This window comes from Girardinichthys multiradiatus, chromosome X (assembly GCF_021462225.1).
Source record: "Girardinichthys multiradiatus isolate DD_20200921_A chromosome X, DD_fGirMul_XY1, whole genome shotgun sequence".
In the NCBI taxonomy this organism is placed as follows: Eukaryota; Metazoa; Chordata; class Actinopteri; order Cyprinodontiformes; family Goodeidae; genus Girardinichthys; species Girardinichthys multiradiatus.
This window is the reverse complement of record NC_061817.1, coordinates 24,695,161-24,718,517: the sequence shown is the minus strand read 5'-3', so window position 1 is coordinate 24,718,517 and position 23,357 is coordinate 24,695,161. Positions and strand designations below refer to the sequence as shown.

Here is a 23,357-nt window from a genome sequence, read left to right as displayed (position 1 = left end):
TATGATATTTTTAATTCTAAATATTTCTCCTATTATTTTTTTGACATGCTCTTGAGTCTTATAACCTATGATCATGTTCATTTCTTTGTCAATATCCTTCCAATAGGACGATTTGTAAAAATAACAATTATATTTCCACCAGATTTGTTACAAAGTATTTTATTAATTTAAGTTGAAAATATTCTACTTTCTACCGATTACATCGATTAAAATCAATTTGCTGTAAAATGTGGACACAGTTTGGGTTTGGAGATAACAGAAGCAAGAATCGCCTGCATCAAGCCGAGACAATGAAAGGAGCAGGAGATGGAAGGCAGCGTTGTTTACCTCGGAATGTTGGCTGATAAACATCATTTTAACCAAAATAGATAAACAATAACTTCCCCCCTCTTAAAACACAATCCTCTATTATAATTTGTTGCAAACAATGGTTCAAAAAAATGACATATTGTATGTTAATATGGTTATTATTTTGAAGAGGGCGACTGATATTTGGCATTTGGATTGATTATCTGGAAGGGTGGTGCAGTATATATGGAACTTTTTAAGATTTGCCGCCCTGCCTGGTGTGCATGCGTGTGTGTGTGTACTTCATATCGGCCTATGCATCCAAGGTTGATCAATAGAGCTGAAGCTGAGCCTGCAGTGACGCCTCGCTGGCCGCCTGCGTGTACTGTGGCTACATTGCCAAACCGTTTTCGCTCGAACTGTTTTTTTTTTTTTTCTCCAAAGATTTTATGCAAAAACGCGGGGAAATGTTTTAATTAAATAATTAATTACTTCATCATACAGGTTAAGCATTTTTCAAATATAAAAGCGCACTGCTATGTAGGAGTGTTACATCGTGAAGGAGCTTTTTATTTTGTCTGATCGTGACAGACGCTTTGAATTTCTCTGCCCTGACAGAAAAGATGATCGGGAGCTGCGCTTTTGGCTGGAGAAGCCTGCGATCGACTGGATGCAACACATAGACAGCGAAGGGAAAGGATTATTTTATGGGTTTGCATCCGATTTCCATTACCTTCCCCGTCCGGATTTCGGATTACTAAACATTCCCGCGGAATGGAAGGACGGGATTTTGCTGCTCCGGCGCACCTCCTTTCGGAGCGGGGCGCCCTGGTGCACCGAGCCGCCTCTCGGATCGCTCCCTCGGGCCACAGCTCCGTGCAGCACGCGGGTCACTTCCCACCAGGGAAGTACTACCCGTCACACATACCGATGGCTCCCCACTCAGGTTAGTAGAAAGTCCACGAATGTTTTGACATGTTTCTCGGCTCCTAATGGGGGGGGGGGGGGGGTTCTGTTGTTTCTAATGCGCCCATCCGAGTATATGATAGGTATGTGTGGTGTCGTACAAAGCGGAAAAACATATTAGCGTTTATTGCTCAGGAGTGACTTTCGACCGAAATTCACTGCTCAAACATAAACTAACAATAAAATAAAATTACATTTGCATTAAAACCCTGATAAGACGTTTTTGATTAATCTGAATCTATACTTGAAGCCGCTTATTCCAAAAGGCAATGAAGGTAGCTTTGTTAAACAAATAAGTGATTTGATTAATAGGTAAATGTCACACATTTAAAAAAAAAAAATCCGTTAAGGACCTGGTCTAGTTTTTAGACACAGCACATTTGCACTTGTTTCCCTGTCTTGCATGCAAGCATAAGGAGAATCTGTCACTTCACGTAAAACACATAGGTGTCTCAGCAGCGCCATCACTTAACTTAAATCTCTATATGTCAAACATTAAAGGTATACAGCTTGGATGGAAAGGTCTGCATGCCCTACAATGCAAGCTAATGGGGGTGTTAAAGGAATACAAGCAATGCTGGGGGAAAAATCCCATTCTGCATTGGGCTTTGAAGTGTCTGGGTGCAAATGTGTTCACAGTGCATGCATCAGGTTTAACAAGTGACTTAGGTATCATTTGAACCCAAATGAACACGTTACAAACAGGAGAACATGCAAAGAAGAGTCAATGTACCTCCAAGCATGCATACTGATTTATGTGGAAAAACAAAAGAAAAACAACTCCATATGCAAAGCTCCAACAAAACAGACAATAGCAAATAATTTCACTTAATGTTTTACTTCAGAGCCACATCTGATATTGTTTAGTAATGAGATATATTTAAACTTCTGTTCTAAAAATACAAAAATATATATAAAAAAGACACATTTTACAGATGTAATTGCTTTTATTTAGCAGGTACGTTATTTAAATAAGTCAAAGTAATGACATTTAGTGCTTCAAACAGTTCTGCTTCTAAAATATTGTTCTGTGATAGTATGCAAATTAAGCTTCTAAAAGGACTCATGCTGCATCTGAGGAGCCCTCATTTCTGAAAAAAAAACAAATACATATTTAGCCACTTAAAGGTAATTGTATCTGCTGCAACTGTAGCAGAATTAAATATTTGTGTAGGTGGTTCAGCTGAGTTAGAAATCCATGCACCTCCTATATGTATTTTGTCTCATATTTCCCCACATTTTAGGCATCAGTTTATTTATTTCTTTTTTTGACACCCTTTTTATGTTGCTCCAATATAAACAGTGTTGTGGCAGGCTAACTAAAGATATTTTTCAAATTAAATGTGTTTGAAAAGGTTCTGAGGTAATTAGAAAAAAATAAAAAAAGAAATAAATCCAGCTAAACATGAGGCATAATTAGCCATTCAGGAGAATTTACAGGTGCTGTTCACGATTCATCTCTCACCACACGTTTGCTTTTGGCATCACTCATACATGTATGCACAGAGAGCCTGCTGCATTTGTGCATCTTTTTTTTTTCTCCATGCAGATGTCTTGTTGGGAACATGAACGCTAATGCTGGGTGCGCGATGCAGGTGCTTGCACCGTTCAGATGTTGTGTGCCTAATATTGAAAAATGTCAACATGCTGACTTATCCTCAAAATGTCATCACTATTCAATGAGCCGCAGAGGTGCTTTATTGTTCACCATGAATCGTCAGAAATGTATGTGAGGCACTGAAAAAAAGCCTTAATGTCCTGTAGAAAAACATGGTTTAATTCTCTACATTTTCTGCTTTTGATTAAATTAATTTACAGAACAGCCTGGCATCATTTCCAATGGTTTCAAAACCTGTACTAGGTTCTATGAAAATTATTTTGCTATTGCGCTCAGCAGATCTGCAGTATTTAATTTATAGTTTAATAATATTTGAAAATGTCAAGCATGTCATAATGCAAATGGGCAGATGAGGGATGAAGCTTAATTATACATGATTTTCATTTTTAAGGTGGTGATGCACTGGAACAATAGATGCCTGCTGTTAAAGTAGACTATTTCTCTTTAGTAAGTTCACATTTTTAGTGGACTACAAAAGTATTTATGTGACACTGTTTTATTTTTTTATTAAATTGAAGTGTTTTCAACTAAAAGCAGTATATTTATTTATTTTGTTGTTGTTGTTGTTTCTAAAGCTATTTATTTATTTATTTATTTATATATGTAAGAGTAATTAGAGATACGCCAATTAGGCTTTTCCTGGCTGATATCAATTTCCGATTTTCTTTCAGCAGTACTCTGTCGGTTCCAATTTTGACTGATTCAGAGTTTTTATTCTTAGGAATATAACACATCATAGAACATAAAATAAAACAACAAAATTCTTCAGGTTCTTTGATAGTGTTGGTAGTTTTGAATCCAAAAGAAAACAAGGGATTTACGATACATTCTTTTGGTTGATGTGAATTGTGAGTTTTTCGTTGGTGTGCATGTAATGAAGAGCAAAATAAAATCGGACTTCTTTTCCCAGCCGATCAACGATTAGAGCCTTTAGAATCCAACAGAAAGTCAAAGAATAACAAATTATGTAAATGTCTGCATCAAAGCACACATCCCTTAACGTATTTTGTTTTTACTTACTTTAAAAAAGTTTAAGTACATGCAGTTCTTTCACATGTTTATTGACTTTATTTTGATTTATGAAACTTGGAGCACTTGGAGAACTTTTATATTTATTTGAATGCTTCTGGTTGTGTTCAGATGTTTGTCTAAATGATGTGCATGTTTTGAACCACGCCAAAATAAATCTACCTACGGGTATCAATAAAGTAACACTGAATCTTTTAAATGATGGAAGTTTTTAGTGTTGGTGATTGTGAACTGATTTTTTGGTTTTGACCCACCGATTACCAATCAAGGGAATATTGAAAGATTTCAATCTCTGGCCGATCAATTAGTGCATCTCTAGTAATTATATTAGATCAAAATAGAGATTGCTCTTTTATTGAAATCTGCCTATTTGATCTCATCTGTTTGAAGGCATTTTTTGCTAATTTATTCTTAATTAATTTGAGCAGCTCTGGAGTTTTAGGATGTTAAACTGGTTGAGGGCTGATCATCTTGATGGACCAGGTCATTAGCCTTCCTTTGAGTGACCTTTGTGCAAGCAACATAACATCACAAACCATGCGTAGTGTTTGCTGAGTGTGTTCCGTTTCTCTGCATTTTACCCCGCTGGGGACTAACCTGCACACTAGTTCACATGAATACTTTACAAAGAGCATGAATATTTCAGGGTTGATGTAAAAATGCACTGAGAGGCAGGTTTCTGATGTGGCTCGTTGAAAGGCCTCGTCTGACTTTGCAGAGGTATTTATCGTGAGCGCTTCTGACACCTTTTGCTGTTGAAAAGAGGGATGGCAATTGCAACACTCTCGCTTGGCACAGTTCCCAGCAGGGTTGCAGAATTTTAACATATTATGGGACAAAATATTTTATTTTTTTCTATCGCACAGGCTTGTGAGTTTGGCATTTATTAGGCTTCACCAGGCGCAAGCATGCAGTTCCACCTTACTTGCTGAACCATGTTGGTTAGAGCCGACAGAGATTCCGTCAGTTTCCATTTGCCTCTGTCCATCTTCACCTACTACAAGTTGGTCATTTGTAATGCACACCAGGTGGTTGGTTTATAGTGTACACTTGCACTGTGTTCTGGGAATGTGACATTGGAGCAGGTCCTCTCTTTGTATACTCCATGAAACAGTAAGACCTTTAAATGCATCCAATACAGTTTAATTGGGCCAGTTCCTTTACAAAGACTTTGAAAAAGTAATTATATCTTCCGCAGGCTCCAGTGCAAAGTTGGAGACAGACTTGTCTTTGGCTGTGAAGCCTGTATTCAGATGTTGGGCAGTGTCAGTGCACAGAGACATAGAGGGGCTGTGTTCCACTGCTGGCATTTATGGCTGCGGGTTCATCTTTCAGCCATATTGTTCTGATCAGGCCACTCTGGCTGAGGTGTGGCTGTGTGAAAGCAGCGTGGGGGTTCAGAGCTCTGCTCTAAACACCCCATATAATCAAAGGTCATATTTGTGTCATCCTCCTCGCTCGGGCTCCCCTTCCTTTACATCTGCCCTTCTCCCTTTCCATAAGTTGTCCTCCCCATCCCTTCCAATGTTTCAGTCTCCTTTCTTTACAGCAGGAAGACTCTTGTCTCTGGGAAGCAGTGGTCTTCCTGCCACTTCTGTTTTAGCTACCCTTCTCTGCCTCTAGGCCATTGTTGCAGACCCCTGCTTGGTGTGTGTTTTACAGCTGCTGTTAAAGATAAAAAACAGTCCCTTCCACCCCCTTTATTGTTTACTGGTAGGATGTCCCTGTCATTGCCTTGGTTTTTATGTTCTATCTGGATATCTAAGAGCCTCCTCCTTCAAAGGTTAGCCTGTCTGTCTGCCATCACCCCCCACCCCCCAAAAGAGGGATAAATAACTTTACAGAGAGTTTTATTGAATGTTTCATTGCAGGACTATCCCATGGGTCTGTGATTGTTGAGAAGACCCTTCAAAGACAAACGCAGACAAACATAGGTGTCTCTGGTGGAGTTAGCAAAGGGCCGGTTACAACCAGGGTCTTTAAAAGAATAAAACCTCAAGAAGTGGTTTACAGTTATTTAAGGGGAGGGAGGGTTTTGCTTCAAGGCCTTGGCACTCATGTTTTGTGAGCACTTAAAAGATTGCACCATAGCACTGTTCACCTATACCCGACTTATGTCTTTGAGGACCCCAGGCTGCAGTTTGTTTGAAGGGATAGTTACAATTTTTTGAAGTGAGGTTCTGTAAAGTAAGTATCAGTAATATATACCCTACCTGTAATAGTCATGTCATGAGTTTAAAGAAAAGGGAATAAATCCCCAAAGAGGTTAAAGCCTAACAGCTAGGCCAACAGGGGCCTTAGTTTAAGCTGATTTTAGCAACTCGGACTGAGAAGCTTCATATCAGTGGGATACAACACTATATTAGTGTATTTTAAAGGTGCTTTGACACCAGAGCAGTCTGGTGAAGACTTGGTTCAAACAGGAGAGAAATGCTGAAAATATTCACACCTTCATTTGGTCTGACTCACTTTCACTCCATTACTTTTTACCAAACTGCCTGGACAATGCCATGCAGTTACAACAGCTACTCATTTGGGCCACTACAACAAGAAGCTGCCCAGAATGAGCAGCAGGCCAGGCAGCGACTTATCCGGACTTGTTTTTCTGTATACAAGAAAAGAATGCAGCGGTACAGATAAAACTGACAAAGATGAAGAGAGTATGACACACTGGTGTGGTTACATAGATGCAGAGTGAGGAATTACAAAGATTAAAAGTTTTCAGATCACATATATGATCGTAATTCATGTCACTTTCACCTTTGAGTTCACTTTAAATCTATCTCTTTGCTTTACTGTCAGCTGTGCTTCCATTGTAAAGGTTTACTTGCAAGTGAACCGAGACTTCCATTTTCAGGAGTTTGCATGTTTGGTCCACAATCAGAGTTCAGAAGAACTTTTTACCTAAATAAAGTGGACTCTTTGGTTAAAAAAATCAAATGTCTTCACTGTCACGTGAGACTATTTTTAGTTTCGTTGCTTATTTCTCTGTCAAACTATAATTTTTTTTTTTACTACACAAAGTTAAGTTGGTGGAGGCATCATCATTTGTGACTTTTCAGTAAATGGTCTGAGCTGACATAGAGCTTTCTTGTCATACCAAGCACTCAAAGCTAAGTAGCTTTCACCCTTGTGCACTCTCAAACATTCACACATACATAGACAGATATACAGTATGGCTAGGTAACTTTGGGCTCTGTGTCTTGTCCAAGGAAACATTAACAATAGGCTGTCTTGTGTGCAACAGCTTTGAAAATGTTACATTCATGTGATTCTCCATATTCTAACCCTACAGCCTCAACCAAGGTAACTCTGAGTAGTAACACGGACATTGCTTTGCTGTGAAAACAGCCACCAACCTAACAAAAGCCTCTTGGGTAAGTGCAGGCGTTTATTGCATTTAATGTAGCATTGTATCTCAAGGATATGACCATTGTCACAGTTAGTCGTTTAAAGTTGCTAGTTAGCAAAAACAGGAGGAAGCATCCACCTGCAAGGCTGGTTTGCAAGCTCTGTTATTCTCAGGCTCCACCACTTCCAGTCCTTTTCAGGTTCCTGAGTTCATTGCTCTTGCGTGCTAATGCCTAAACCTAACATTAACCTTGAAACCAAACCTTAACCTCTTTTAGTAACTCTAACCTAAAATGCTAACTAAATTGATAAGTAACTAAAGTATTGTTGTCTAGGTTTTTGTTGGTGCATGCCCCAATTGGACACAATATCATGCATAAACCTGAAGGATTTTGGACTGTGGGCTTAGAGTAATGTTAAGAGTCTGCAGCCATCTGTTGTTTAAAATGGTGGCCTCACATCTGACTAAATGTTAGCCTTATACCACCCTAAGGATGTCTTCACTGAAGTCCGCCTGAATAGTGGAGGCGTTGCTTGGCATCCTATACCTGGCTGAAATAGCACCTTGCCTGGTCCTGCTGCTGCCACAGCCATCTGTCCCTTTCCCCGTGACACTCCCCTCCTCAAACGTTTGGCAAGGGCGGTCAGGCATCGTCGAGAGGGTCAAATAGTTTTACCTATGAGAGTGAGATGTTTTCAGCGTATTCAAACATCTACACAATTTAAACACAGACAAGCCACAGCTCTTTTTAGTACAGTTTTTTGCTTATTTTGTAAGTTAAATGGTATTTGTAAAATCAGATTAAAGATTTAATCCAGTTTTGTTTCAGAAATTTCTCTGCTCATCTGCCAACCTTTTCCAGCTGTTTGGGATCTTTCTTTCAGGGAGAATTTTAGCGGCAATGTTGCAACAGATACTTGCCCTTCAAACAGACTTGTCCCCAAACTTACACCATGTGGCAGGGTGCCACACAACCCTCGCCTCGAGCGTGGGGCGTGCACACAGCCCCAACACAAAGGAGACTCACGGGTGAGGGTGACTGGCAGGGAAATACCTTCCTGTATTGGATTTCAGAGCACTGGATTTCAAAACCCTTTCATCTATTTTAAACTCAACATAAGGAAGTGAGAAGTTGAATTAGGAATTCAGTAGCTTTTGTTCACTTTCTTTGACTAAAGGTAAGGTATGGTAAGGTAAGTTTATTTATATAGCGCTTTTCAGCAACGAGACACTCAAAGTGCTGTACATACAATACAATCACAAAGCAAATAAACACAGATACAGACAGAAAAACAAATCAAATGATAAAATCAAACAACAGAGGTAATTTAAAAAAGTAAAATAAAATAAAGAGAATAAAATGATGGACAAGAAAATGAAAGGAAAATTGGACTGAACGCAACTAATCATGCCTAGATGGCACAGTCAAAGGCCACTCTAAACAAATAAGTTTTTAATCTTGATTTAAAGCAACTTAGGGTTTCGGCGCTTTTACAGTTTTCTGGCAGTTTATTCCAGATTAGTGGAGCATAAGAACTAAAAGCTGCTTCTCCATGTTTGGTTCTGGTTTTGGTAAAGCATAAATAGTCTAAAAACTGATTCATTTACCCCAAATCTAGCACAGCAGTTTTGCGTTTTCCTTTTCTCTTTTTTCCTGTGTTTCTTTACCCCTCCTTCTCTGACCATCTCCCAACATCAGGCAGTTTCTCATTGGGCCGCCCCAGGCCCACCTCAGCGCGTGGCCATATTGCATGCGACAGCTGTTAGACATCATTAACGGCTCAAGCAGAAAATCCAGATTACCTTTTTTTAATTCCAGTGTTATTAATGTGAACGTTCAATGAAAAGAAAAACAAAACAAAAAAAGCGGGAAATAGCTTCATTGTTGTAATTTGATTTGCGGTCAGTGACAATACTGTATGCGTGTTAGTGGGTGAATATGTGTGTGGCAGTGTTTGGGTTGGTGGGTGGGTGGTATTGGATGGATGTGTGTGTATGTTTTTTCCAGATGTCCAGCCTCCTCTTCCACAGCTGAGGCACCCTGTGGTTGGCTGTGAGGCGGGGACAGGTGCATTGTTAACCCTCCAATGACTGTTTGTCCCTGCTAGAGCTGAAGTTGAAAAATGCTTTAGGATATAAATGCAGTTTGTCTAGATGTTCCAGTTTATTCTGCTTTTATAGAAATGAGAAATGCTGCCCTGATGATGCAAATATTCTCTGAACAAAAGAAGTTCTCGAATTTTTCAACTTTCTGGCAACATTTCCGTGCATCAGTACTGCAGAGGCTAAGACTTGTACTTTACCACGAACATTTCTCATTGTGTGTGGAATTTTGTTTGAATAAAAATACTGACATATTCTTGAGGCTGATTTATCTGGTTTTGGAGATTTTAGCCAGTCCTAATCTCTCTTTAAGAACTATAAATAACAACATTCAAAATATTTCTTTCTAGTCTTCTTGCTGTGATCAGTTATTATTTATTTCTGTTAGGAGCAGAAGTGATATTACAGTTGCTGATAAACAGAGTTTTACAGAGTTACAGAGTTTTACTTATTATTTTAAAATAAAGACAAAGTGATGACGGAGTCGACATTTTAAACTGTCTCTAGTGTTTTATATTAACAATTAACAGGGTTAGCATGGAAGCATTACTAACTGTGTGCTGTGTGTATTCCTTAGAGAATGTAGAGACTTATCCTAACCAAGATATCCAAAAAGGCCTCCACCATTTCACCAGACAGCATGCTCCACCACAGACGAGGTTAAAAGATCAGAAGGACAAAACAGACAACTTTGTTGTGATGCAGCCTTTCTAAGTATCTGCTGGAATGGCGCTAAATCTATTCACCCCATTGCCAGTGCAACAAAATATCCCCAAGTTGGGTACAAAACAACCCAAGTTGCAAAAGTACAAAGCGTTGAAGGAAAAATGACACCTGCCCAAGTGTAGCTCACAGTTATAAGAGCCTGAATGAAGGGCCAACATACCTCTGTAGAAATTCAGTTTACTTTTAAATAACCTGCTTCTCCCATCTTCATACTTAAAACACCTCACTGATACAGAAAACATAACTTTGAGTCTTCTTCCCTCAATAAGAAACTTCCACACTGAAGAGTGTTAGTGCCTCATTTTAGCAACTAGTTTTATTGCCAGTTCTCATCAGCCAAGGTTGAATGTTTCAATTTTAACTTGGCTGCACACCAGTCAAGGTCGGTCAAGCTAAAACTCTGCCGATTCTGCTTACTATCCGATTTCTCGTTTCTTTTTACAGCATGCAGTACCAAATAAGGGTACGTTTTTCAGAGAGTAAGGATAAGCATCGGGAATTACAGTTTAATAAACCCCCTAAGACCATCCCGCCACAGGCCTGGTTGTAAATCCAAAGGAAACTTCTTTAACTGCAATGAACAAAATAAGCATATTTGCCTTTCTTTTTTTCTTTTCTTTAAATAATAAAGAGCTGTACATACAAATACATGTACATACATTTCTTTATCCATGTTTAAGTTCCTCTAAAGTCTATATATTAATACTTAATGCCTGTACGCTTAGATCACTTGTAACCAAAGTCAAAATTTTTGTGTGTGCACACAATGTTGGCCATTAAAGCTAATTCTGATCATTTTTTAAGGATCCTTATCTATAACCTCCTCTTTTTCACATTCAGTTTTACCCTTTTGCATGTTGTCTGAAATGTAGTCATGCTTTAAAAGAATTGATTCAAATGACTTTAAACCTGTTAAAGATTTGCTCAACTGAATAATAAAACTCTAGAATTAACACATGAGATGTTTTCTTTTTACCACAACCGTATGTAAGAAAATTCCCTCGATAGCAACACTTGATAGCAATTTACATTTCTCTTTTATCTGGTCCATTTTGCCTGTTATGACCACTAGGCTACACTGCATACTCTCAATACAGAATGCTTCACCAAGATGTGGGACAAACGACTGGCTCTGCAGCAACAGATGTGTGTTTGTCTGCTGTTGGTTCATGCATATTAGCTCATATTAGCTCTTCTCGCTGTGCCCATCCAGTGACCTAGGGGGGATGGGAGGACTGAGAGAGGGGGATGGGACAGACTTGTGTGCAGTGAAGAAGGAGAAAAAAAACTGAGACATGCAACCAGACCAACAGACACTGCAAAGCGACATCAAGACTAGATGCACACTGTCACATGCTGTTATACACTTACTTGTGAATCTCAAACAGAAAGACAATCACACACACACACATGCACTCCACACAACCATGCCACACAGACTCACACATCTCGCCTCCCAGGAGGCCGTGGGGCCAGTGGGACAGAGAAAGCTTGCGAGTCTGGTTCATCTGTTTACATCTAATTATAGAAACAGGACTATTTCTGCAACTGCCGCTCCAGCTTTTTTATATCCTTTAGAGAATAAGAAAAAAGGGAACATGAGAAAAAAAACAGAGCTTTGACAGTCCTTTCTCACAACAGTGAGCGGTTATCTCATCCCTTCAGCGCTGCTAAAGTCTGCAGTCCCTCAGTACAGTACAAGGAGACACATACAGGAAGGGGGAGAGCAGCTTGTGTTGTAAACCCTCTCATCTCCGTATAACATGAATGTGCAGATTTACAAGATGACACTGTCTTTATTAGCCAGCCATTAGACAACTACCCTGATTAAAAGAAAATAAATACTTAACCTCTGCCCTGTGGGCTCTTGCTTTGCTCCGAGAGAAAGTACTGTCCCTCGCAACAGCCACAACAAAAAGACAAAAAAGTAAAAGTTAGGGATTAGCATTGTATCTAATGCATCTAGCTCTAAAGAGACAGTGCCAACATGGAAGTTAATCCACAATCTTGGTTACTGATATCCAGCTGAGTCGCTGAGTGTCTGTTGTTTGCCAGGGCTGCCTGGAGGGGTAAGCAGTAAGGGGGAGGGATGGGAGGGAGACGGGGGAGTGGGGGTCGCTAAGCCACTGCTCGGGTATGGCAGGTGAGAGCCAGATCAGGACGGGTGGTGTTGTGGTTGCAGCTTCATGCAGGTGCTTTCATAAAGATCCCCCAAGGCCAAACCCGCAGCCTGCTGGGTGCAACCTGAGCCAGGTGGTCCCCACCCCCTTTGTAGCACACAAACCACCTCACAATGGAAATGTACTTGTGCGCACTCTGCTTCCAACGCCGACTCCACGTGTCTGAGACGTGGCAGGTAAATTAATTGGCTGTGAGGATGTAACATAAATGCTGAGATAAAGGTGCGCAGTCTGGCCATGGCGAAGCATAACGGCCGTGATGATAGCTCCATTGTGTTGATGTTGAGAGGGGTGTTTAGCAGCAGAGCCAGCAGGGCCTATTCAGGAGGGCTGGATAGCATCTGATTATTAGTGGGGAATGCTTTGAAGTGACACCCAAGTCCTCCTGCTCACAGGCTAAAGGCAGTACCATCAGTATAGGGAGTGTTCCCTCTTCTTCAGTCTTCATTAGACAATTTCCCAATGCAGCTCTGTCTTTCCACCTGGCCTCCGCACACCTGCTTCTTTCAGCTGAGAACTTCTGGGAGCTTTCAGGCTTTTACTTATTATGTAATTGTTTCATGATCTTGTGTCATTGCACTTTGTCATGTTTTGGAGGTTTTTATTTTATTTAAAAGCCTGCAAGGAAGTTGTTATTGTGCGTTGCAAAAGTTCTCACACAGTTTTACATTTTTCCTATTTTGTCACTTTGCTTCTACAAACTTCATAGTGTTTTATTGGGATTTTATGCAATTGAAATTCAAAGTTATGCCTATTCTGAAGTAGAATTACCATAATATATGGTTTGTAATATTTTTGTTACAGCAACGAATCAGAAAGGTGTTGCATCTTTATGCTCATATCCTGATACCCATAAATAAACCCAGTGTGCAGCTGCCTTCAGAAATCACCAAATTAGTAAACAGAGCCCACCCTATTAGTTGTGCCATTTATGACAGAGTGGCAAAAATAAAGCCATCATTAAAGAAAGCAATATGAAGTCCCATCTGCATGTTGGCTCAGCTCATATAGGGGATGCAGCAAACCTGCACAAAATGGAGTTCTGTTCAGAAGAGACCGAAAATAAACTTTTTAGACCATATTGAAAATGCTATTTGAAGCAGAAAACAAACATCCTGAACACATCATCTTTACAGAAAAAGAAGGCCGTGGTAGAATGTGGGGGTATGCTGAGTCAAGGTTTGAAAGATGCATGGAGGTAAATAAAGAAAATCAAAGCAATTTTATGTGTTTCAGCAGCCCAGTCAAAGTCCAATCATAGCTCCAAATATAAAATCATTAGCAAAACAAAAACATTTACACATGATACCCAATCCAACTGTGTACAAATGCACTCCACACAGATTTTATATGGTAAACAGTAAATCGCCTGAACTTGTATAGCGCTTTATGAAGTCCCCAGAGACCCCAAAGCGATTACACTACAATCAGTTATTCACCCATTCATACACACGCTGACGCTTCAGAGGTATGTAAAGACAGTTAAAAACCATGTACTATTTTCCCGCCAATTCATAATTACACAAAACCTTGAATCTATTGAAGTTTATTGCAACATGTCAAAATTCACAAAAATGCAAGCAGTATGAATATTTTTACATGGCACCGTACTTTTAACATGTTAAAAGTGGTCCAGCTAAAAAACTTACAGCATTGATGTGGCACAAGTGGGACACGGCTGGGGGACTATTACTGGGATCCATTTTGATCTCCCGTGGTGACAGACAAGCCACAGCTGTGGATGTGTTTGCGAGCAAGCGTGTCAGTGCGTGTGGTCATGAGAGTTTAAAAAGCCATGCCAGGAGAGGCAGTGTTGGGTCTGTCAGCTGTTGGAGTAAAGTAAACTATTAGCAGTGGGACAAGGCAGTGCTTCTAGTGAAGAATTAGAACCAGTTCTAATTGCAGTGAGGTTGGGCTATGATTACATGCTGGCTAATGCACTGACAGACCTCTTACTTGGCTGCCTCTCAGAATGATGCTGAAATGGCTGAATGTCTCTTGGTTATACAGCATAATGGGAGGGTGTGTGAACACACTTGTGCGCTCGCGTTGGCTATGTGTGGGTGGCTGCCTGTGTGTATATGTGATTAAACTTGATTCAAAGAGTTATTTTTTTGCATGTTTTATTTTTAAAGTTTTGCATTTTCTGTGTGTGTATGTGTTTTCATGTGATATTGGTATGCTGTCTGTTCCTCGAGTGCTGTCATTATTTGTTGTAGAGGCAACTTTTCTTCCCAAATCAAAACTCAGCTGGCGCAACTGTCTCTGAGTAATGGGGAAGGGCTGTGTTTGAGATTTTATGCAGGCATGTGTTGTATTTGTTTGTGTGTATGTGTGTGTGAGTGTTCATGCCCACGGGAAACGGCAATCAAAGGAGCTGTGTGGTGGAGAGATTGTATGAAAGGAGCGAGAGGAAACAGAGTGGCAGGCAGCTGAGAGGGCAGCATGTGGGGATGGGTGCGGGTAGTGGGGGGACGGACGATGCAGGTGCCTAATTCTACCTCATACCCGGGCATTTTGCCTTCCATCCATCCATCTCGTTTCCAGTGCTGTACAGGCCTGTTTGTATCGTAGATCCACCTGCTTCAGTTACAACAGTGCTGTTATGTCTTTGAATGTAATTAAAATAATAACACAGAGGATCATTTATTCAGTGGTATTGAGAATATTTCCTGCAAGATTACTCAGGTAAAAGTAGTTTTTTATGTATATATCTAATCAAAATGCCAAAATGTGGAATGCAATGCGATTGCGTCTACTGTTTTTGTTTGGGTTTTAATACAGACATCCATGTATTTTCACCATGGTCAGAAAGTGACATAAATGATTGACAAGAATTTACTGGAATTTTGTTGTTTATCTGAGCTGATTACTTACTGGGTTAGTCATGGTTCGCCAACACCCTGAGGTTTCTTGGTTCCTATATTTATTTCAAAGTGTTTCTAAGCAATAGTTGAAGCTATGCATTTAGAGTGTTAGATAGAAACTGCATAAATGGAAAAAAAAAACAGATTCAGTTTACCAAACAACTAAATCTATGCTTAATTTGTTTTGTCGGTCCTTGTTAATATAAACATAAAAAAACTAAATAGCTTTGCTGATGACTTTTCTATGGGGTAAGAACGCTGTCAAAAACAATGTGTATGTAAAGATGGAAATGTGTGCATATTAGTCAATAGTTGTGCATAAGTAAAATCCAAAAGAGGTATTGTATATTTTCTCTGTAAGAATACAAAATAAAATGTTACAACTTCAAGAAATTACAAACACAAAGTTCAAGTTTACAGTTGTGGTTTATTCTTTATGAATACAATATGCTATAACAGTTTGTGAATATGATTTATTTTCTTTGAGAATACGAATTTACATCAGCGACTTGGTGTCACGTGATCTCAGGCTGGTTAGTGGAGCATAATTAGTCGATTCGCGTTGCGCATGCATGAAGAAGAAGCAGCACTAGCGCCAAATAAACGGACCAAGAAACTACGGTACAAAGCCAGGTAATGTTAAAAAGTTTATATATGCCTTAATGTCGTTAATATATGCTCTTGGTCCGTCACCTTGGCGCTATTGCTGCTGCTTCTTCTTCTTCTTCTCTTCTTCTGCTGGCGGTTCGCAACAAATTCAGAGATGCATACTGCCACCTACCGTACATCATTGTATAACTCCACCCACTATATTCTATGTTTTAGTTTTATATTTCATAAAAATAAGAACAATGCTTTAATTATAATACTCTTGATTTCCTCCCTATCTCCCCTCTGTTCCTAATATTCCTTTTAGACTGAATTACCTCCCATTCTGGCACTACGTTTACTGGCGGTGAGGAGTGTGACAGCGCATGCGCAACGCGAATCGACTAATTATGCTCCACTAACCAGCCTGAGATCACGTGACACCAAGTCGCTGATGTAAATTCGTATTCTCAAAGAAAAGAAATTGTTTTCACAAACTGTTATAGCATATTGTATTCATAAAGAATAAACCACAACTGTAAACTTGAACTTTGTGTTTGTAATTTCTTGAAGCTGTAATATTTTATTTTGTATTCTTATAGAGAAAATATACAATACCTCTTTTGGATTTTACTTATGCACAACTATTGACTAATATGCACACATTTCCGTTTTTACAAACACATTGTTTTTGACAGCGTTCTTACCCCATACTTTTCACTATCAATCTGGTTGTATAACCATGTTGAGTCATTTTTGTCTTCTAAAGGTTTTTTTTTTGCCTTATAGCAGCACAGAAAAGCTTGAACAATTACATTTTTCCAATACTGTTCAGTAGAAACACTTACAGCAATTAGTTTGGTAGCCAATTGCTAATCTCCAGTTTTTATAAAGCTTTGGTCTGCCAATACTGATTTTAGACCACTTAGCTTTGTCTTTTAAGAATTTTATTGTTAGAACATACTGTATAAAAACATGATTCCAAATATGTTTCTCCCCTTCATGCTGTAATTAGTCATTAATTATTTATATTAGGAGTAGAGGTGATTTCATGGCATGTTTGTGACAGAGCAGTTGCTGATACAAATCTTAAGTTAAAATATTTTAACATTTTAATATATTATTAACATTAATATATTTAAACATTTTAAGTTGCCTTTACCATTGAATATTAGGAGTTAGCATATATAGCATTACTAAATTAGCAGCCTTTTTGTTTACTCCTTTGAGAATGCAACCTTAATACCTTAAGTCAGAGATCTCAAAAAGGATTTCATCATTTCCACATACAGCATGTTTTATAACACAGGTTTAAAGCCCAAAAGGAAAAAAGAGCAACTTGCACGTATTCTACTCAGCCTTCCAATTGCCTTCTTCAATGTTTACTCTTGCTTGCACCTTGAAGGCATTTTGAAATTTGAAAGTAGATTTTTACCAATGTTTTCTTAAATTAACTGATGTTTTGTCACTGAAATATCAAAGTGATCCATGCAATATATAAATAAATAAGCACGCAAAAGTGTTCCTGATGTTACAGTAACAGTACAAAATCAACAGTTTTACTCTAAACATTGTTTTTGTTAGAAATCTTTTTTTTTCCAACACATTGGTCTCATCAGGTCTAAGCAAGGGAAGCAAAAGGCTTCTAATTGTCCTGCTGAAGATCCAAAGATATGCTTGTATTTCAGGGAAAGTGATGTGATAGTTGCATTATTTCTGATTCACAGAATCTTCCTATTATGAGGCTGACCCATTTTTTTATTGTAATAACCACCATCACATCCACCCATTTTATTTCATAAAAGTCTGCCTCACTTTAACTTTGTTGCTACCAGAGTTTAGCGGACACAGCATGTTTGTTCCCTTCAGAAGGCTGCAACCTTTCCAGCAGCAGACCTGCACCCAAGATGTGAGTGAAGAGTACACAGAAGGCTCTCCTCAATATCCAGCCATGGTTGGTTCAGGCTTAGTTGTGGCGCAATGGGAAATATGGTTATTGTAAAATTGGAAAGTTGTACGTTTAATTCTATCTACCAAGTTGTAATGTTCCTTTGGTCAAGACACCTAACCTCAAGTTAATCACTGATCTGTGAATTGGTGTATAAATGTGTGGGTATTAGTGAGTGGGTCTGTTTGAATGTGGCTCCAGTCCAAAAGCCTTCTGAGTGGTCAGTATAACTACAAGTTTCCTCTGCCCCAACCTTCTTTTAAGAGGCTTCCTTACAGACTCAAAGAGTCTCTGAAGTTTTTAATAGCTTGAAACAAAGAGACATTTGCTTTTTTCTGATAGATTTGGCTTATGTAATTTTTCAGGTCTGTCATAAAGTCACTTTAAAGCCTTTATTTGACAGAAAATATCAGGTTAATGTGGAACATAATTGCTATTGGTAGATGGAGCAAAAGTATTGTATTGTCCCCATGGCGGAGGAATTACCAACCTAAATGCAAGGCATCCCTGTTGATAAAATAATGCTATTACACAACAACAATGGCACCAGAAGATGAGTTAACAGGGAGCACAGTAATGGGACACATTTAAACTAAAGTCATGTTTCATTTTGACCATCATCAAATTAGCATTGGCTTTTAATAACTCTATTGAAAGCAATAATATTGCTGTTTCTGGAATACTTTAATACTATGCTATCACCAAACCCCATTTACCAGTGCTACTAGAACTAGCTTCGTTAAGGGCCAGTACGTAATGTCACCTACACCACCACCCTCCAGTTGCATATAAAATTCTGAATATTCTGTCCATTAAAGTTAATGGAAATAGAATTTGCATATTTGTATTATTGAGTGTTATTTTAGATTAAATTAGACTTTGCAGAAGTGAGGATGATACTGAAAGTTAAAGTGAAAATTGGCTGCTATTGGTTGCTAACACCTTGTTTCATTATGGTTGTTAGGAAACTAAATGACATGTCATTGAGTTACTTTGGTGATGTAGAAAATCTGAACCACTCGGGCTAATGTTTGACAAAGCAGTGAGGTATGAGGAGAGAATTAGTCATCCTTGGTTACTGGACATTGCATGGGTAGAGTGTAATCATGGAAACCGGATGGATAATCTAATTTTCACATTGGTAAACTATGCAGGGATGAGTGGTTGGGGCTGCTGGCGCCTGGAAGATTAAGAAAATACTTTTGCTTTTGGCTGTTTCCGTATTTTAACTTTTTTGTGTTCAGTTTTAAATGTGTATGAGAAAATGTCTGTATTCCCATTTGACAGATCTTCTTTCAGAAAGTGGAGCTGCTTTGAGGATCAATACCGAAATACTGTATGCATCAGTACACACATAAAACACACACACACACACACAAACACACACACACACACACACACACACACACACACACACACACACACACACACACACACATACACACACACACTTGTGCACTGTCTCATCTGTCACTTGACAGAGTTTTCTACTAGTCTGTGGGCTCTCTTTCCCTTAAAGCAGATGGCGAACATTCAGAATGAAAGCAGATCCTAAGTCCTTTTGGATCTCCATCAGTCCAATGGTCTCTGGGTCTGTTGTGCACATCGGCTAATGTTTCTCTAGCTCTAACTGAGCCTTTAGCTCTACAACCCAACAGTAGAGGTACTTAACCTTCCATAGAACACATAGGTTGAGTCCTGTCTTTTTGTCAAATATTTAAGTACGTTATATGTTGACAGTTTCTCCTGTCGGTCACGCTGTTGTCTCAAACTCAAGAAATACCTCAAAAAAAAAAAAAGTTATTTGGTGCTTTGGTTTCAGCTCTCTCACAACCTTTAATGATTGACATATCTTTATGGACCACATTCCCCAGATCTGCCTGTCCTACTTACCTGTAGTTGCAACTGCAGCACCCTGCTCTCTGCCCACTGTGGGCAAATGAGCAGGGTTTACTTGTGCATGCCTGCTCGTTCCATGCTTGCTTTAGAAGCCTGCACCACTCCCAACTGTTAGTGATTTTTTGAGACCAGCTTCTGTGCTACTAAGCCAGGCTGCTGTGCAACAGCCAGACTGAGTGGGGAGCCTTAGAGATTCCATTGCAACACACAATATCTGGGGGACTGTGCTGTGGAAAGGCAGAACACACATTTCTGTGTTGGTATTTGTGTGCATGTAATAGGAGGAAGGTGGTTAGCGTTGGCTGTTAGGAAAAAAAGGAGTTTGGCTTTTTAAGTGGGGCCTTAGACTGCCTCTGCTTGCTTCTCTTGATTTATGGGCTTGTGTAGGAAATCTCCCATTTGTCACTTTTCATTTATTTTCCCAAACTTATCCTTAATTTTTTTCTTCCTGCTTTTCGCTCTTACACCTAATGTAAAGATAATTCCAAATAGAAAGGAATAAAAATCTATCTAAGCCAACAGGAAAAGGGTTTTTTCTGTGCAAATGTTTCCATCCATGGTTAACAAAATACTTGTCTTAGTTGTTATGTTTTAGTCAATATTTTACATGTGTTTTGAGTTAACAATGTGTGCCATTAGGTGGCTTATACGCAATATTTGTAAGAATTTCAAACCACTTGTAACTACATTATTGTAGCATTGTTTAACATTGTGAGATTTCAAAATGCCCTGATTTTGTTAGGAGAACATTTCTCGTCAAAACAAAAAGTTTTAACCTGGTTTGCTGCAAGTACCTACTAGCCATCACATTTCAGTACTGAAGTCACACTTAGGTAAGATTCAGTCTGAAGTCTGCATGTGTGCTGTGAAATTGTTGTGGGCAAGTGTCATGTTACACCTTCCTCACTCAGGTGGAAGCTATAAATCTGCCTTTTTCTGGTTGGCTGATGATAAAACTGGAGGTTGAAGTTTCATCTGTAGGTTAAAGTAGGGGAGGATAGCAGAATGAGAAGGAGAGGAAAGGGTTGGAGAGAAAGAGAAGAACAAAAGAAAAGACAGTGCCTTGCAGATGTATCCTGATTCCTATAGTCTTTACAAATTCTGTTGTGCTGCAATTATAAATTTCAGTGTTTTTAAATTTTTTAATGTGATGGACCCCGTGTAATGCATCATTGTAAAATGGAAGATAAATAAATAAAATGTTTCAAGTAAATTTTGAAAAATGTTGGATAGGGCGGCACAATATATGTTTTAAAATATTGTCTCTATATCAGTGTATGCACTCAATTATAGACCTTAGAAAGGTTGTAAGCTGGGGACACACTATACGATTTTCTGCCCGATTTACCCCCAAAGTCTGCAGTAGTTGCAGTCAGTTGGCAGAGTGAGTCAGAACAAAAATCGTTTACTGTGAGATGGGGTGAAGAGTGGAGCCTGCAAGTGTCTGAGGGGAACCAACCCAATCCGACCTCAGTTGCAGTCAAACAAACATGTTTGTATTTTTTTAGGTGGATCTGGATGCAGTGGGGCAGTGTGAACCAATCACTGACCCAACTGCACATGAGTGTTGCTGACAGCCAATGAAAAATGGAGAAAGTGCTGGGACAAGGGATAAGGCAACAGCTGCAAGCCGACTTTTTTTTTTTATTACTCTACTTACATTATGAACATAAACGCACAAAAGCCAGTCAGTCAGGCTGTCATTTTCTACTGCTTATTCCATAGTGGGTCCCGGGGGAGCTGGTGCCTATCTCCAGCAATCTATGGGCGAGAGGCGGGGTACACCCTGGACAGGTCGCCAGTCTGTCGTAGGGCAGCACACAAACAACCATGCACACACTCATTCATACACCTCAGGGCAATTTAGAGCGACCAGTTAACCTAACAGACATGTCTTTGGACTGTGGGAGGAAGCTGGAGTACCTGGTGAGAACCCACGCATGCACGGGGAGAACATGCAAACTCCATGCAGAAAGACCCCTGGCTGGGAATCGAACCCAGGACCTTCTTGCTGCAAGGCAACAGTGCTACCAACTGCTCCACCGTGTAGCCCCATGCACAAAAGCAATGGGCATAACACAAACTATCACCTAACTAATTACAATTCTGTTATGATATGAAACAAACAGAAAAAAACCCAACAGATTTTATAATGAAGGGCCTTATTGAAATAAACCATACAATTCACATGTTGAATGCAAAGGTAATGGGACTTAATTTAATGAATTGACATTTCTGAATAAAATATTTTCCACATAAAACGTTTGTTTGCATGATCCAACCCAAACATGACATTGTTTGTTCAGATAGAAATAACAACATTGTTAGAATACAGCCAACATGTAAAGTCATTCCAAACCCTCAAACAACCTCAAAGACACAAATAAATGTTGCTCTCACCATAAGTATAACAAAGAATGCAGTCAACACTATCCAAATCATATTCACTCGTCCATTAAACGCAACATATTTTAAATTGCATCTCTTTCATTTTTTGAGGGAGTTTAACAAATATAAATCATTCAAAGTCTGAGAATATCTTCTATAACCGCCTCCCACTGCTAAGTTTGCTCCTTTAAACTCTTGCCGTCACAAACGTTTTCACGGGAGTTGCTCTCAGTTGGCTTCAGTTGGTCTGAAAAAGTTTGTAGTCTGTGATTAAGCAGATGGCAGAGTTGTTTATCGCGACTTCCAGTCTTTCAGTTGTGAAACTAAAAGGAGTCTGTTGGTGTGAACACCTAGTCTTTCAAACTTGTGTAGTTTGTCCCCAGCTTTACTTGCATCCCTGGTTTTGCATGCTTTTGTATTCGATTCCCTTTTCTGGGTTACCCCTAAATAAAATCCTGTGCAACTAATTGCAGCTAGGTATCATCAATAGGTTGCAAGTGATTTTATTTAAGGGTGTCAAAGTAATAGGGGTTGAATATACATGATGCAGTGCTTTTTGTTGGTCTATCACATAACTGGATTTTATTTAAGTATATGAGAGTACAAGGGGCAGAATACATATTACGCACAACTTTGTGCTGATCTGTCTGTGTGCTTTTGTATTTGGCCCCCTTTCACAATACAATAAAATAACAATCACAATAAAATACACCGATATTTGTGGTTTTAACATGTTAAAATGTGAAAAAGGGATTTGTATACCTTTGCAAGGCACTGGAAATAAGGAAAGGTGCCCTGGATACCATGATTATGGGAATGGCTGACAGAAATCAAGATCTAACTCAAAGAAGTCAATTAGCCCCCTCCCCTCCCCTAATTATAAATAGATTGCTCCACTGGCTTTTTACTGTACTGATAGCACTGCTCAGCACAAGTCAATATGCAGGCTCATGCTGCCTGACTCAATAAGGAATTGTGTGTGTGCGTATGTGTGCCCTGTGAAAAAAAGAAGTCAACTTTAAACTAATGCTATTTTACTTCTTTTCTTTTCTCGCACTACAATAAGAGAGCCAGTGCTGGGCTGATCCAGTAGGAGGCTCCACTCCCAGAGTCTTCTGGTCATCAGTGCATTAAGGCCTCAATGATGTCCAAACTCTGTGATCAAAGTAAATAAGCAGTGTTGGAGAATGTCAACACGACCAGGCGGCTCCTTCACAGCACCCACTGTTGACATAACTGCTCTCTTATCTGAGCTAAGAGCCACAATAGAGTGCTGTGCCAGAGCAAATACAGTAAGAGTTACAAAACCACACTCTCGTTCACTGCGGGTAATAGGGAATGCATTGCACTGGTGGCATGAGTAAAAGCTGCTGCTAATGCAGTGTGGCTGAGGACAGTGCATAAA

At 39.4% G+C, this 23,357-nt stretch overlaps 1 protein-coding gene across 2 annotated transcripts in view; it reads left to right on the top strand.

Moving 5' to 3' along the window:
- The window catches only part of LOC124863160 (BAH and coiled-coil domain-containing protein 1-like), a 92,224-nt gene that overhangs the window by 2,006 nt on the left and 66,861 nt on the right, over positions 1 to 23,357 (top strand). For both annotated transcript variants that reach the window (XM_047357424.1, XM_047357423.1), the window contains exon 2: positions 907 to 1,234. In XM_047357424.1, coding sequence (XP_047213380.1) covers positions 1,063 to 1,234 — 172 coding nt within the window. In that variant the 5' untranslated portion in view covers positions 907 to 1,062. The remainder of the gene's footprint in view (positions 1 to 906; positions 1,235 to 23,357) is intronic.